Source organism: Eptesicus fuscus, chromosome 6 (assembly GCF_027574615.1).
Source record: "Eptesicus fuscus isolate TK198812 chromosome 6, DD_ASM_mEF_20220401, whole genome shotgun sequence".
In the NCBI taxonomy this organism is placed as follows: Eukaryota; Metazoa; Chordata; class Mammalia; order Chiroptera; family Vespertilionidae; genus Eptesicus; species Eptesicus fuscus.
This window is the reverse complement of record NC_072478.1, coordinates 101,562,606-101,578,064: the sequence shown is the minus strand read 5'-3', so window position 1 is coordinate 101,578,064 and position 15,459 is coordinate 101,562,606. Positions and strand designations below refer to the sequence as shown.

Below are 15,459 nucleotides of genomic sequence, written 5' to 3'. Positions count from 1 at the left end.
TTTGCCTTTCTCATTAGGGTCTGCTGAGTATAAAAAATAAAGTTAGTGTCAGTGTGTATTCAAGAAAGTAGAATAACTGAGGATGAGAGGATCAATCAAAACACAAAGATTAATTATTGAGCATCTGCTCAGACTTCGGCAGACTATGCCCAGGCAGCGTGGAAGTAGAGGAGAGATAGAAGACTGGATCAGCCCCATCCTCGGAGGGCCTCTAAACTAGAAGTAGGATACCCACATAAGAGCATGCCCAGGAAATAATAGGCTATGACAGAATTCCAAGAGGCTGGGGTGGACACACATCTGTGGAATGCACTAGGTGGTTGAGAGATAAGGGGAATCGACCCAGGCTTAAAAAGACAGCGATGATCTGAATAGTCAGAGAGAGTTCCTGGTGGCAGTGGGGGGAGTGTTAACCATGGAGAAGGCACAGGACAAGGTGGGCCCTGAAAAATGAATAGACCATTGAGGCCAAGCACCGGAGTTGAGGAACACTGAGAATTAAGACCTCAGAGGTAGTTTTGAATGAATGAGCATTTTGTCTTAATCACCTTCGCATCCATGATACCCAGAATGGTGCCTGACAAACAGTAGGTGCTCAGATAATGTTTTGTGAGATGGAAAGACATTGCCTTAGTTGAAAAGAAAAATAGCAAAATAATAGAAAAAGTGCTGGCCCTGTTTCAACATATGCCAGACATGCCTAAAATGACAAGAACAGATGTAAAACTGCAGATAATTAAGCGCTAAATTCTATATAAAACCAAAAGTTTTCAGACTGCATCTGGGAGATTGATAAGATAGGGCAGAAGGAATCTGGGATGATTTCTTAATGGGAGGGGAAGTTGGGTTGGGTCTATCAGGAAAGGCAAAGTCTGGCTCTCAGGAGTCACAGTTCAGGTGGGTGAGGCAAATAGCATAAACCTGCAACTCAATCACCTAGAAAACAATAGGAAGTAATGCAAGTAGCTTCATTAAATAATTTGGCAAGTGTGCCCGGCTCATGTGGCTCAGTGGTTGAGCGTCGACCCATGAACTAAGAGGTCACAGTTTGATTTCTGGTCAGGGCACATGACCAGGTTGTGGGCTTGATCCCCAATAGGGGACGTGCAGGAGGCAGCAGATCAGTGATTCTCTCTCATCATTGATGTTTCTATCCCTCCCTCCTTTCTTCTCTGAAATCAATAAAAACATATTTTAAAAATAATAATAATCTGGCAAGGGAAATGAAATAGATCGGTGGGCTAGATTCAGGTCATGAACCTGTAATTGGGGGCCCTCAGGACAACCACTAAATGCCCTCCAGATTGAGGAACCAGGTAAACGACTAAGAAAGAGGACAGGATGAGGGTTGGTGGGGCAGTGAGAGACTGGTCTACCTGGAACGCAGCATACGCTGCAGACAGTAGGTAAGGTGGGTGGAGGGGAAAGCTAAGTGGAGAGTGAATTCCAGTGGAAGAAAGGGCATTCATTAGAGAGTGAAAGACAGCTTTAGCATGTTGTTTGGAGAAACCAGGCTGGAATTAAACATTCCATTTTCTAACCTGTGCTGCCAAGTCAGTTGTTTATGCCTGCGGCTAATATAATCTGAACTCTCCCTGAGAAAATGTCCATTCTAGAACTCTTGGGTTGTTTTCTGGAAACTTTTCTGGTACAGTCCCTGGTTGTTGCCCCTGGATTGCGTGTGGCAGCTGGGGCACTCCAGACAGAGCCGTGGATCAAAGGCATCTTTCAAAACCAAGCACTTCCTTTCCCACTCACCATGCTTCTCTTAAGGATTTACATTTAGACCAGTTGGGCAAATCAAAGTTATAGTTCCCTCAGTAACTGTAACCTGGACCAAACATAGCTACATTTTTCTGCTGCTGAGCGGGCTTTTAACTCACGCTGCCAACTGTGAAGGGGAGATTTAATTCAGACATTATGTAGGAAATGCTTTTTGGAAAGCAAGTGGCTGGCCCAGGGAAGGTTCAGTGTAAATGGCTGTTCCTTTCAACTCGTGCTTTTATGCAAGGATTCCCTGCAGACAGCAACCCTCCTCGGCATCCTTTCGGGGTGAACAAAAAAGCGCCTCTCTACGCCTGCCAGCTGCCACGCTCGCGCATTCACGCGCAGAGCCCAGCTTTGTTACCACAGGTGCCGTATTGGCAAGAGGCACTACACAGAGCCGGCACTAAGGGGAGAGATCAAGGCTCTTGCCCATGGGACAAAATGTAAGAGGCATCCCAAGAACTCAGTAATCCAGACAAATCAAACTTAATGTCACCGTTTAAAAGCTAAAAATTAATGCAAAAAAAATACATGATGAACCAAATATCAAACCATACTGCATGGAAATATTATTTTCCTTGGTCAGTGCATTTTTGGTGCCCCGTACACTTTGCCCCCATCCCTAGGTAAACTTCACTTGCCTCACCCTGGTCCTGGCCCTGGGAGGCACCAGGTGGGTATGGAATAGAGGGCAGAAGGGAGTGCACCAGGCCCTCAGGGATCTGGCTGCAGGCAAACTCCTTTATACTTTGGTCCTGGCAGATAAAGAAATATTGAAGAATATGTCAAGAAGTATTTCTAATGGTTGCTGACGGAGCAGAACATATTGGGTTATTAATTTTATTGGGGGGAATTCTGGTCAACCATCAACAAAAGCTGTCTTTTCATTTTCCAGATGGATCCTCTGAGATTAAACAAGCCATCTGGGAAGTTATGCTAAACCACCCACTCTCCAAGCCTGTCAAACAAAGATCAGGTGACATTCAAGCCCCAAAAGTTGGCCTAGGAATCATGGCGTGGACAGGGCTGTCAGAGAGCCCAGGACAAGGCTGCAGCCCCGGAGGTCCTGTGGCCAGGACAGGCTCTCTGCTCCCTTACACTCCCAGACCCCCACCCAGTCCTGGGTTAGTGCACGCTGATGGTTTAGTCACGCGATGGCCTAATTGCTCATTTGATCACCTCTTGCTAGGCTGGAGCAGTTCAGGGTAGAATCCTCTACTAAGGATAGTCATTTGTCTGTGGATTTTATAGTTTTAACTGAAAAGGCAAAGAGAGCCCCTCACCCATCAGCATCCCTTCACGCTGGAACGGGTGTACTTTGGGGAACTGCTCATCCTCCCAGTGCATCCTCTGAAAGTGGGCTAGCATCCCTTACACACTGCAAAATTCATCTTTAAAATGGTTTTTATTTTGAAATGTCAGACTTGAAGAAAAGTGGCAAATGTAGCAGAGAAGGTGCCTATGTACTCTTCATCCAACTTCCCTGCATGCTAACATAACCAGAGCGCAACGGTCAAGCCAGGAAATTCACAATGGCACAATACTGCTAGCTGAACGGCAGGCCTGATTCTAGTTTAGCCAGGTTCCTTCTAATGTCTAGTTTCTGGTCCATGACCCAATTCAGGATTGAAAAGTGAATTTAGTTGCCATGGTTCCTAAGTCCCCTCCAATATGTGATGGGGTCTCCTGGCCTTTCACATGACCTTATCTTTTGAAGAGTACTAGTCTATGGTTTTGTAGAATATCCTTCAACTGGGGTTTGTTGAATGCGTTCTAATTATGAGATCCGGGTTGTGCCTTTTTGGCACGATTCCCCACCTGAGTGGTATGTGTCCTCAGTACATTTATGTCCTGACTGGGGATGCTCTCTGTCATCACCTGGTTAAGGTGGCACCTGTCAGGTTTCTCCACTGTAAAGTTACTATCGTTCCTTATGTCATTAATAAGTGGATACTTTGGGAAGATACCTTGAGACTGTGCAAATATCCTGATTCTCCTCATACTTTAGCCCAACAAGTTTGGTGTCCATAGATGGTTCTACCTTGTAACAATGATGACTGTGATGTTTGCTAATCAAAATGAATTTTTATTCATCTTTGAACCCTATTTAAGGCCAAAAGGTCAAAACCTACTGAAGGGGAAAACAATACTGTCCCTGGGAAGTGTGCTTCTCCTACAGCTGTGTGGACTGAACATCTGGTTTAGGCAGAGCGAACCCGCAGCCCGAGGTCACTCTCCCCACCCCTCACCTGTGCGGGAACCTGGGCGCTCTCTCCATGGCCTATGTAGGTCCCCGCATTCTCAACACGGCCAGGAAAGAAGCCATTGCCAGTCAGTAAGCATTGCCATGGCAACTGAAGCATCCTTCTACATCTCTGCTCTAGGTTGTGTTTAGTCTGTCTGAAAAGCCGCTGCCTCCCCGGAGCAGCTTCTCTTTGCTCAGTCCCATGAGCACCTTTAGGGCGGCAGAGCCAGGGCCACGGGAAGAAGAGGCGCGCGGGCAGCTCCCCTGGGCTTGCCTTGTTTTCTGCAATTCCTTCGAGTCCCAGGCAGTGATGTGTCTGCACATGTTTACCAGTTGGCTCTCAGGGAAGAAAAACGAAAGGTCTGGATATACAGTGTTGGCGATCCTGTGCGTGAGTCCTCACTGACGGTGGATTGCAAGCTGCCAATGTGACGCCACTGAACAAGGATGTGGGGAGAGATGGGCGGCCGCAGAGCATTGCGTAGTATTCCCACCAAACGAACCCAATAGAGGCAAGAATCCAGGGTAGAGATCTTAGGAAGTGATGCGTTTTGAGTATCTATTTGTTGCCTCTGATTTTAATTACTCTATTTATTTATAGATATTTATATAAATTTTTAATAATGGCAGTGATTGAATAAAATAACTCACAAGATTCCTAAAATGTAACGCTGGGTGCTCAGGAGCTGGTGTGAGCCAGCCCCGGCTCACCACCCCCTGCAGTAATTATCCTGAGCCCCGAAGTTGTGGGACCCCAAGGAGCCCCTGGAAAGGAAAGGAGGCTGGCTCTTTTCTCAGTCCCCCCGGGGAACACTCAGGAAGTCCAGCTGCCCTGCAGGGACGGCTTTGCTCTGGCTGCAGATCTTCCTTGGCAAGCCTCCTCCGAAGCAGCCGGTGCCGCAGGCTGGCAGGGAGGGGCTGCCTCCAGTGGGAAAGGCACGGTACCTGTTTGCCATTCTCCCAGGCGGCCACGTGGCCCTTTACCGCTCTTAGAAGAGAGCCAGGGGTGCCTTAGAGGCAGCCTGGAACAGTGGGGGAGAAGGAAGGAAGGACAGCGAGGGAGGAAGGGAAGCCCCCGGCACTGGGGTGGATGGTGTGCCCGGTGCGGAACTGCCTGTGTTCACAGGTGCTTGTGTTCCCTGTAATCCTGACCACCTGGGGAAGCAGCACCCCATTGCACAGAGAGATTACAGGACTCCCCCAGGTCCCCAGCTAGGAAGAAGCAGAGCTCGGATGCAGGCCTTCTCTGCTCCCCATCCTCACCCCAGCATACGACACAGGGTCCAGGACAGGCCCCGGGTGTCTGCAGGATGAGCATATGAATGGAATGTGGCCGGACTCCAGGGCCTGTGCTCGCCCCTCCACCAGGGAACTGACGCTGGGAAAGTGTAAATGCACAGTGGTGGGAGGGGAGGCATGGCGTGGCGTGGTGTGGCGTGGCGTAGCGTGGCGTGGCGTGTGGGAGGCCCGTGACTTTGGAGTGAGATGGGGTGACTCCCTCCCAGCTCTGCCCTTTACTAACTCTCTGACCTCAGTTAGGATCACCCAGCCTCTCTCTGAGACTCAGCTTCCTCACTCATACAATGGGGATAATAAAGCCTACCTTGCCATTGGTGGCCAGAAGTAAGCAATTATGACTTATGAGGAAAGACTTTACAGGCTAGAAGGTGCTGTGGGAGAAGAGTGTAGCAGATGTCACTGTCCATGAACTCATAATATCATTCCATTGGTCTAGCAAAGGCACATTTAATGCCATGGAAGCAGGGGATGCGCAAGGGAATAAAGAAAATGGCCTTGGATACAGCAAGAGGGTTTGATCTATTTCAACTGCAAGTTGGGGATTAATTAGCTGTTCTTTGCTTGGAATGCACCCCAGACAAAGAATTTCAGCAAGCCCCGTCTCCTGCCTTTTATTTGAGATACGAGGGAGCAGATAGGATAGGATAAAACCCGCCGCTTTTGCACGGTGGTATTGATCCCTGGGAATTAAATGGTAATGCAAAGAGGAGGCAGCAGCCTCCCTTCACGCCTGCACCAGGCCGGCTGCCGAGGATTATGAGAGCACGGCGCTCAGGGTGGCCGGGGGCTGCTCTTCAGAAGGCACCCAAGCAGAGAGCTGTGGAGTCTGCGTCTCTCACACGCGGGCAGGTCAGGGCAGCTCTGGACCAAGAACACCCTCCGGGCAGACTACGCCCTGTGCACGCCGCCCGTGGGGACCTTAGCAGAGCGGAAGACGCTAATGCCCTGCTGCTGTCAGTGCCTGGTCCCTTTTAAGAGAGGGGCATGCCTGGGAGTGGGAGTGCGTGTGTGTGTTAAAAACTACATGCACCGAACATCAGACATGCATGTTCAGCATATTGACAAATCACCTCTAGCAGGTGGGGGAGGTGGAGGGGTGGGAGCAGGAGATAAGGATGAAAGGTAAGAAATACACACACACACACACACACACACACACAAGAAATAAGGAAGGGCCTGTGCAGACCCATGAGGATAACATGTCATAAACTGAGTGTGGTTCATTTAACCCCCTGTGCCCGACATCCAAGGAAGGCAAAAGGAGGAAAAGGCATATATATCCCCTTAGACTCAGAGCCGAAGACCCAAGGGAGACACCAGGCCTGCCATTGATCTGGGCAACTCATACTTATTCATTCCTTCAACAGATAGTTTTGTGCAGCCACCATTGGGGGTGGGGAGGGGAGGGCAGAGCTGCAGGGCAGGTTGGTGGACCTCTCTCATCAGGGCTTCCTGGTTCCACAGGCAGGCAAGTCACAGAGGATGACACACAGATGCTACCCGGAGCAGGCATAAGCTGCTCCTGTGACCACAAGAGAGGGGATGCATTCTGGCAGTGCCCACAGCACGCACACAGCCCACAGGTGAGGGAATGCTGGGCAGGCGAGGGACTGAGAGAATGTTAACGGAGCAGGAAGATGGAGAGGAAAGGGGGATTAGTATGAAGCTAGGCTGGAAGTGTAAGCTCAGAGGAGCCCGCTAGTGAGGTTTGCTCTCTGAGCTTCTGCGCTCAAGGCCTGGCAAGGGACACACAGGGAAGTGTGACAAAGCAACCAGTGCCGTAATATCAGTCTGAACACATGGGTATGACAAGCCAGAGAAGGAAGTCCTTAACCCTGTCTGGGGTGGGGGTGGGGGGGGAGAGGGGGGGAGTGAGAGGAAGAGGATGTGGAATGGAGAAGATTTTGGAAGGGAAGCATTATTTGAGCTGAAGCTAAAAGGAGCTGAGCGTCTTACTTGCCTAGAAAGAATGGGAGCTGGGGAGGACATTCCAAGCAAGAGAAAATGCAGAGGTGAGGGCTCTATGTGTCTAAGCTGATGAGTCCAAGTCTGAGATCCCCCCATACCAGTCAGAACTGAAGACCCACAGGTCTAGTCCACAGACTCCAAGGGTTTATTTTTTTAAAGCAGATTTTGTGCATTCTCTATGGCATCCACGATGCAAATACTGGTACAACAACTTCCTTCTCTTCAGAATCTGGAGCCATCTTTCCCCGCTGTGTGATTGGCAGGCAGGGTACAAACAAGGACTCTCTTTTCCTTCCGAGGGATGAAACGTAAAAACAAAAAGCCTGTTTTAAGAGGGAAAACCAACTCCCTCCTGGTCTGGCGCAAAAATTAAATTTTATGAGTGACTCAGCAGACGGCCAGGCACAGAACGAAGCCGGTGGGAAACTGCCTTTCAAAGCAACGGAAGTTGACAACTAAACTTGGCCGGGGAGGGGAGAAAGGGGGTTACTAGAGGCAGAAGTCTGACCTTTCACCCTTCACCCGAGCCTGTCTCTTTCCTACGCTAAGTGCAACTCACGCAGCTGAGTGAGGGAATTTAACACCATTATTAAAAAAATACCGACACCCAGGATAAGGCGGACATCTGCCCTGAGTCATATGCCACCCAGGGTTACAATGAATAAAGTAATAACAGGGAAACAGCTTCCACATGCCAGGCCTGCTGTGCTGGGGTGGAACTCCTGGAACAATGACGACCTATTGAAGACAAGCATTCTTTCCCATCCCCCAAACACACAATGGCCCCCAAAAGGAAGCTTGGCATCCTGCACTATAATTGCAAACTTTCCACACGTGTTCTGTCCCTGGGCAATGGTTCCGTCAGGCAGACATAGTCTATGCTTGGGGAGGGCAGATGGGCTATTCCGTGATGCCCACAAAGAACCACTAAACAATGGGTGGCTATGCTGTTATCAGCGGACAGGGTTCTAATAACCAGAAAAAAACAATTCCAGGATATTCACCCTGGGAGCCTTTTTTATTTTTCTTCCTAATTTCTGACTTTGAGAAGTTGGTGCCTGTAGAAACCAAATGGCACATCCAACGGTCTGGATTCTCAAAATCAGATCTTTGCACAGGCCATGTCCCCGCTGTCGCATGAAAATGAATATAGGAGTACAAATGAATGGGCTTGAAGATTCTGCCATTTTACGGTTTATTAAATGCCATATTGCAAGATGCTAGGTTTTATAGACTGGAAAGGGCTCTTCAATTAGAAAGGTAAAGGCCTGAGGATGAGCCCAACTGTTCTTCTATTTCCAGGGAATACTGAAGATGGGGAAAAAATTAGGTCATATTAGAGCAGTGATTCTTAAAGTGTGGTCCCCGGACCAGCACCATCCATATCACCTGGGAACCTGTTAGTAAAAATCAATGATCAGGCCCCATCCTTCCAACTTAACAACCAGAAACCTGTTTTAATAGCTCCTCCAAGTCACTCAGATTCATGCTCAAGTTGCAGACCTGCACTGAGCGGTGGTCCTCACCCTGGCTGCCTGTTCTCATCACCTGGTAAAGTTGTCATTGAGATGCCCCCGCCCACCCCAGACCAATTAAATCAGAAGAGCTGGGACTGCAGCCTCGGCTCGGCTGCTTCTGAAAAGCAACGTGGGTGATGTGAATGTGCAGCCCGGGTTGAGAGCCACTCTGTACCATAGCAAGAGAGATTTAGATTAGATACTTGGGATTTCTGACTTTCCATTTGGTTCAAAGTAATCATGGCTACTGAATGAATTTCTGTCAAAGAAAAAGCTCTTGAGAAGTGGAGATATTTCCATCTTCAAGAGCTGGAGAGGTTAGTCGGAAGCTCCAAAAGCATCCAAATCTTGAACCAAACCCAGTGGTAATACCAGTATTTAAAAACTCATCCAGCAGACAGGTACTCCCCCTGGGGAAAGGGCTGGCAGTCCCCATAGTAGGAAGTCATAATGGAAGCAGTGCACTGGAGGCAGCAGAGAGAGAAACCATGTTTCTCACATACCTCCAGTCCAGATGCCACAGTCCCCCAGGGGAGCTCCGAGCCTTGCACTCACTTCTCTGCTTTGAAGGCCCACGGCCTAGGGTGTGTGAGACAGTGCCTCCTCTTACCAGTGTCTGCTGTTACCCAATATGCACAGTGATGACCACCTGTCAGGATGGAACTCCAGGGGACCACTCCCATGTGGTGGGTGGAATCCCCGAATCACGGCTGAACTAATGAACTGTGAGCTAGGGCCATCCTCCCCTACTCGGGCAATTGGCAGCTGGCCCATTAAAAGTGTGTTCCTCAAACTGGGGTCCACTGGCACAGTCCACACGAAAAGGGATGTGAGCATTACTGAAATATAAGGAACATTGTAAATTCTTTTCAACAGGAAGAGGTAACATTCTGTGGAATGTTTCTGGAGAAATGTTAGGCCTACATTCATGTCCCCGCACTGTGAGAGTTAAGACAAAATTCTCCCTTAAAAAGTTTTTTTAAAGATCAAATAGCAAAGACTAGGGCCAGTTCAACAACCGGCTCATGAGTGTATATATGAAAACACCACCATTATCATAACATCACAGAGTGAATCTTGAGTAGCCAAGTTTTTGGGTATTACACACCCTCTCCCCAAGGAAAAGGGTGAGGATAGAAAGAAAAGACAAAGACTAAGCTTTTGTATCCCCAATGCCTATCACTATGAAGACTTTGGAGTTGGACCGACCTGGGTATGAATTTTGACCATGCAATTTATTTTCTGTCTAGAGTTGAACATTAAGCTTATGAATTTTAGGTTTTTCATCTGTAAAATGAGGATAACAATCTTGGGCACTGATTAAAGTGAGCAGAACGAAGGCATGGATTGCATTCAGCACAGTGCGGATGAAATAGGAAATAAAGTAGCATTTGCGATCATTAATTATTCACCCTTGAACACCCAGCTGAAGCTTCACTTTCTTGGTGAAGGCTTCCTTGACAAAAATGTTTACACACACACACACACACACACACACACACACACACACATACACACACACACATACACACACATACACACACACATACACACACACACACAGAGTCTTTGTGGCTCCGGACCCCTAGTATGCATGTAGATTTTAGTTGATAGGTTATATTGCAATTGCTTATTTATATGTCTGTAAAAATTTTCTTAAGAGACCATGCCTTTGTATACCCAACACCTGGCACACACCTGGTGAATCATATATACAATGAGTGAATGAGTGAATGAGTGAATGAATGAATGAATGAATGCTTGAAAAAAGCAAGCACGCTGCTGCATTTTCATAGTAATGAGATGAGAGGAAGCTTAATTAGAAAAGCAAGAATGGAAAGAATGATACAGAAGAGAGAAACGCAAAGAAATTGATAGTGATGGTTGACTATGGGATATGAGCAGTGAAGGAGCATTGTTCTGCAGAGTTTTCTAATTATAGTCAATCACAGATAGAGTTCATCCAGAAAGTCCTTCTCTGAGGATTTTCTGGGAGTGGGGGTTGGGAGGGAGGAGGAGGAAAGCTTACACTAACACTTAGAAAAGATTTAGTTGATTGTTTGGTTCTACCCTGTCCTCTGAAAGCAGCCCATCTAGGGGCAAACACCTCCTGGGCATCACTCCTGAGCAATATGCTCATCCAGAATAACTCTTAACCATTTTCTCCATTGCAGGGGATAACTGGAGAAATAAGATTAAACCCAATTAGTGAAGAAAGCGGTAGGAGGTTTTTCTCTTGGCCATGTAGGCATGGGAAATTGCTTCTCCTGCCCCTGCAAACCAAGCTTTGGAAATGGACCAGTCATCTAAAAAGCCTGCAATATGTATTACCTACACCACAAGACTGTCTAATGAGAAATATGCCCACATATTCTCAACTCCAATCCTCAGGCCATCTTTCACAGTCATGGGGGTCAGTCCCTGGAGAAGCAGGCCCGCTGAGCAAGCCATTGACCTTCATCTTTAGACTTCAATTGCCATTCGTCAGCACAAACATTTTAGAGCTTCATCAGTTCGGCCCTAGTCTGCGTCCAGGATATCTATGGCATTGTGAGCACTCACCGCATCCTGAGAGCTGAGCACCTCCAGAATGCTGTTGAGTAACTCCACGCAGTACCTCTTCTCCTGCAGCTGCTGCTGGGACCCATCATCCTTCTGCTCAAGCAGCTCCTTCAGCTCTCTGGTGATGACAGGAAGCAGGATGTCCCGGCATTCTGGAACGAAGGCAATGCAGATGTGCTTGAGCATCCTCATTGTTCACTTTCCTTTCTTTATTATTTTTAGGAAACTTTTCATGAAATAACTAATTCAAGAATATAGTCTCCTTATAAAAATGTTAATGTTAAACATTAGGTTAAGATTCCCATAGAAAAGCACTCACCAACCTGTTTGGACTGGCCATAAAAACAGCTATGGAATAATTAAGACCAGATTGTGTGTGTGTGTGTGTGTGTGTGTGTGTGTGTGTGTGTGTGTGTGTGTTTAAATTCATTCTGTTGGGATTCTAGTTGTGATACCTCTGTTAGATTCCATCACAAAGATATGAATCCCAGAGAATAGGCCAGTTTGGAGATCTTTAGATATTAACAAAGATCTCCTTGGGAAGTCACTAGACTTTAAATTCTAATTAAAATTGAGCAAAATTAGTAAATTATCATGGAAAGGTCTAGTAGAGAGCTCTCCATCCTAGAAGTGTTTAAGCAGAAGTAGTTGCCTATGGAGAGGCATTCAATGTATCAGATGAGCCCAGCCTGTGGCTCAGTTGGTTGAGCAACATCCCATGCACCAGGAGGTTGCTGGGTTGCACATGCCCGAGTTGCAATAGGGGACATGCAGGAGGCAGCTGATCGATATTTCTCACTGATGTTTCTATCTCTCTCTCTCTCCCTCCCCCTCTCTGAAATCAATAAGAAAACATATTAAAAGATGTTCTTAAAGTATCAGATGAGACAAACCAGGACCCTGCAGCCACTGGGGACAGAGAACTGCTATCACAGCTTCAGACGAACAAACAACAAGAATCCAGACGTCCCGGCAGAATTCCGTGAGTCAAAGAGCCTACCCCCTCCCCGCAGGCGCGCAGACAGCGCCATTTTAACTGATAGATCCGCCTCTCGCCCAAGCCACAGAGCTTTGCGCAGGGACTCGCTCCCCCTCAGGGAATTTGGCGCACGCGCAAGCCCACAGGAGAGAATCAGCTCCCTGTTGGGGAAATCTGTCAGTGCGCACAGAGGGCTCCCCTTCGGAGAATTTGGGGGAATTTGGCTTGCGGGTCACAGCTCTCCCTTCAGGGAATCTTAGTGCTTGCACAGAGGGGCTTTCCCTTTGGGGAATTTGGCGCGCAGGACAGACTCCGCCCCCCTTCCGGGACTCCGGTAGAGTGCACAGAGCCAGCTCACCTTCAGGAAATCAAGAGTGTGCGCCCTAGCCGGTTTGGCTCAGTAGAGAGAGCACACACAGGTCGCAGCTCCACTTCAGGGAATTTGGCACGCCGGACACAGCTGCCTGGGATCCCTGACTCACAGCGCATTCACACTAAGAGCCAGCGACCCCAATTGTTGGTGCATGCACACATAGGGACCCTGAGTCTCAACGAGAAACCGCACAAGGCAACAGAGACTCTGACACTCGAGTCTTGGTGCAGACACAGGGAAACTCTGACTCCTGGCACATGCTAAGGATCTCATTTTCGGCACATACCAACAGTGTGGTGCAGACAGGGCCCCTGAATCTAAGTGTGCACACGAGACCACACGGAACACTGGGGACACTGACTCTGGGCAAGTCTGGTTCCCACCAACCAAAGGCAGCCACACGTCCTAGTGTCAGAGCACTTCAGTGAAACTCGGGTGGAGTGAAGTCCCCACAGCACACGGCCCAAGTCCACGCAAACGGAAGCTTGAGCTTTCTGGTGATAGCCAGAATGGGGAAACGAAATAACTCACAGAGGAAAGAAAATGTGGAGTCACCAAGAAAGGAAATCAGTGAAACTGAAGCTTGCAACATGACCGAAAAGGAGTTTAGAGTAATGGTCGTGGAATTTATACATCGGATGGATGAGAAAATAAACAACTTATGCAAGAATCAGGAAGAAATGAAAAGTGATATAGCTACAATCAAAAACACCATGGAAAGTTTCAACAGTAGACTACAAGAAGCAGAGGACCGAATTAGTGAGTTAGAAGATCAGGTACAGAAACAAGCTCAATCTCAACAGCAATTGGAGAAAAAAATTAAAAAGCAGGAGGAATGCCTAAGGGAGCTTCGGGACAACATGAAACGAAGTAACATGCGTATAATAGGGCTGCCAGAAGGACAAGAAGAGCAGCAGGGATTAGAAAATCTATTTGAAGAAATAATGACAGAAAACTTCCCGGATATGGGAAAGATAAAAGTTACGCAAGTACAGAGAGTCCCAAGCAGGATCAACCCCAAAAGACCCACACCAAGACATGTCATAATTTCAATGGCAAATATAAATGATAAAGAGAGAATCTTAAAGGCGGCAAGAGAGAGACAGAGAGTTACCTACAAAGGAACACCCATCAGATTGTCAAATGATTACTCAACAGAAACACAACAAGATAGAAGTGAATGGACGGAGGTATACAAAGTGTTGCAAAGCAAAGGACTGAATCCAAGAATACTATATCCAGCAAGACTATCAATCAAAATTGAAGGGGAAATCAGGAGCTTTGCAGATAAAAAAAGGCTTAAGGAGTTTATCACCACCAAACCAGCAATGCAAGAATTGCTAAAGGGAATACTGTAAAAAGAAGAAATAAACAGGTAAGAAGGAATATAGACACAAAAATAGATATGACCACAAACAAATACCTTTCAGTAATATCTTTAAATGTAAATGGACTAAATGCTCCAATCAAAAGATATCGAGTAGCTGAATGGATAAAAAAACACGACCCATATATATGCTGTCTACAAGAGACCCACCTCAGAACAAGAGACTCACACAGATTGAAAGTGAAGGGATGGAAAAATATCTTTCAGGCAAATGGAAATGAAAAAAAAGCTGGGGTAGCAATACTTATATCTGACAAAATAGACCTCAAAGTAAATGCCATAACAAGAGATAAAGAAGGCCACTTCATAATACTAAAGGGAGAAATCCAACAAGAAGAAATAATTCTGGTAAACATATACGCTCCCAATATAGGAGCACCCAAATACATAAAAAAACTCCTGGAAGATTTCAAGGGAGAGATTAATAGCAATACAATCATAGTAGGAGACTTTAATACCCCACTATCACCACTGGATAAATCCTCTAAACAAAAAATCAGCAAAGAAACAGCAATCCTAAATGAATCACTAGACCAGATGGAATTAATTGACATCTTTAGAACATTTCACCCCAAAGCCACAGAATATACATTCTTCTCAAGTGCACATGGGTCATTTTCAAAGATAGACCATATGCTGGGTCACAGGCAAAGTCTCTTCAAATTCAAGAAGATAGAAATTATATCAAGCGTCTTCTCAGATCACAGTGGCATAAAACTGGAAATCAACTACAATAAATACAATCCAAAGAAATCAAACACTTGGAGACTAAACAGCATGCTATTAAACCATGACTGGGTCACCAGAGAGATCAAGGAAGAAATAAAAAACATCATGGCAACAAATGACAATGAAAACACAACAATCCAAAATCTATGGGACACAGTGAAAGCAGTCTTGAGAGGGAAGTTCATAGCTCTACAAGCCTATTGCAAAAAACAAGAATCAATGGTAATAAATTACTTAACCCTACAACTCAAAGAGCTAGAAAAAGAGCAGCAAGAAAAGCCCAGTGTAACCAGAAGGAAGGAAATAACAAAGATCAGAGCGGAGATAAATGACATAGAGACCAAAGAAACAATACAAAAGATCAACAAAACCAAGAGCTGGTTCTTTGAAAGGATAAACAAGATTGATGGACCTCTAGCCAGGCTCACCAAGAAGCAAAGAGAGAGGACCCAAATAAACAAAATCAGAAATGAAAGAGGTGAAATAACAACAGACCCCGCTGAGATACAAAGGATTGTTACAAAATACTACGAACAACTCTATTCCAACAAACTGGACAACCTGGAGGAAATGGACATATTCCTAGAAAAATATAACCTTCCAAAAATCAATCAAGAAGAATCTAAAGAGCTC

At 46.5% G+C, this 15,459-nt stretch overlaps 1 protein-coding gene across 1 annotated transcript in view; it reads right to left on the bottom strand.

The window, feature by feature from the left end:
* The window catches only part of DOCK2 (dedicator of cytokinesis 2), a 373,603-nt gene that overhangs the window by 219,431 nt on the left and 138,713 nt on the right, over positions 1 to 15,459 (bottom strand). Inside the window, exon 26 of the mRNA XM_008147631.3 lies at positions 11,359 to 11,510. Coding sequence (XP_008145853.1) covers positions 11,359 to 11,510 — 152 coding nt within the window. The remainder of the gene's footprint in view (positions 1 to 11,358; positions 11,511 to 15,459) is intronic.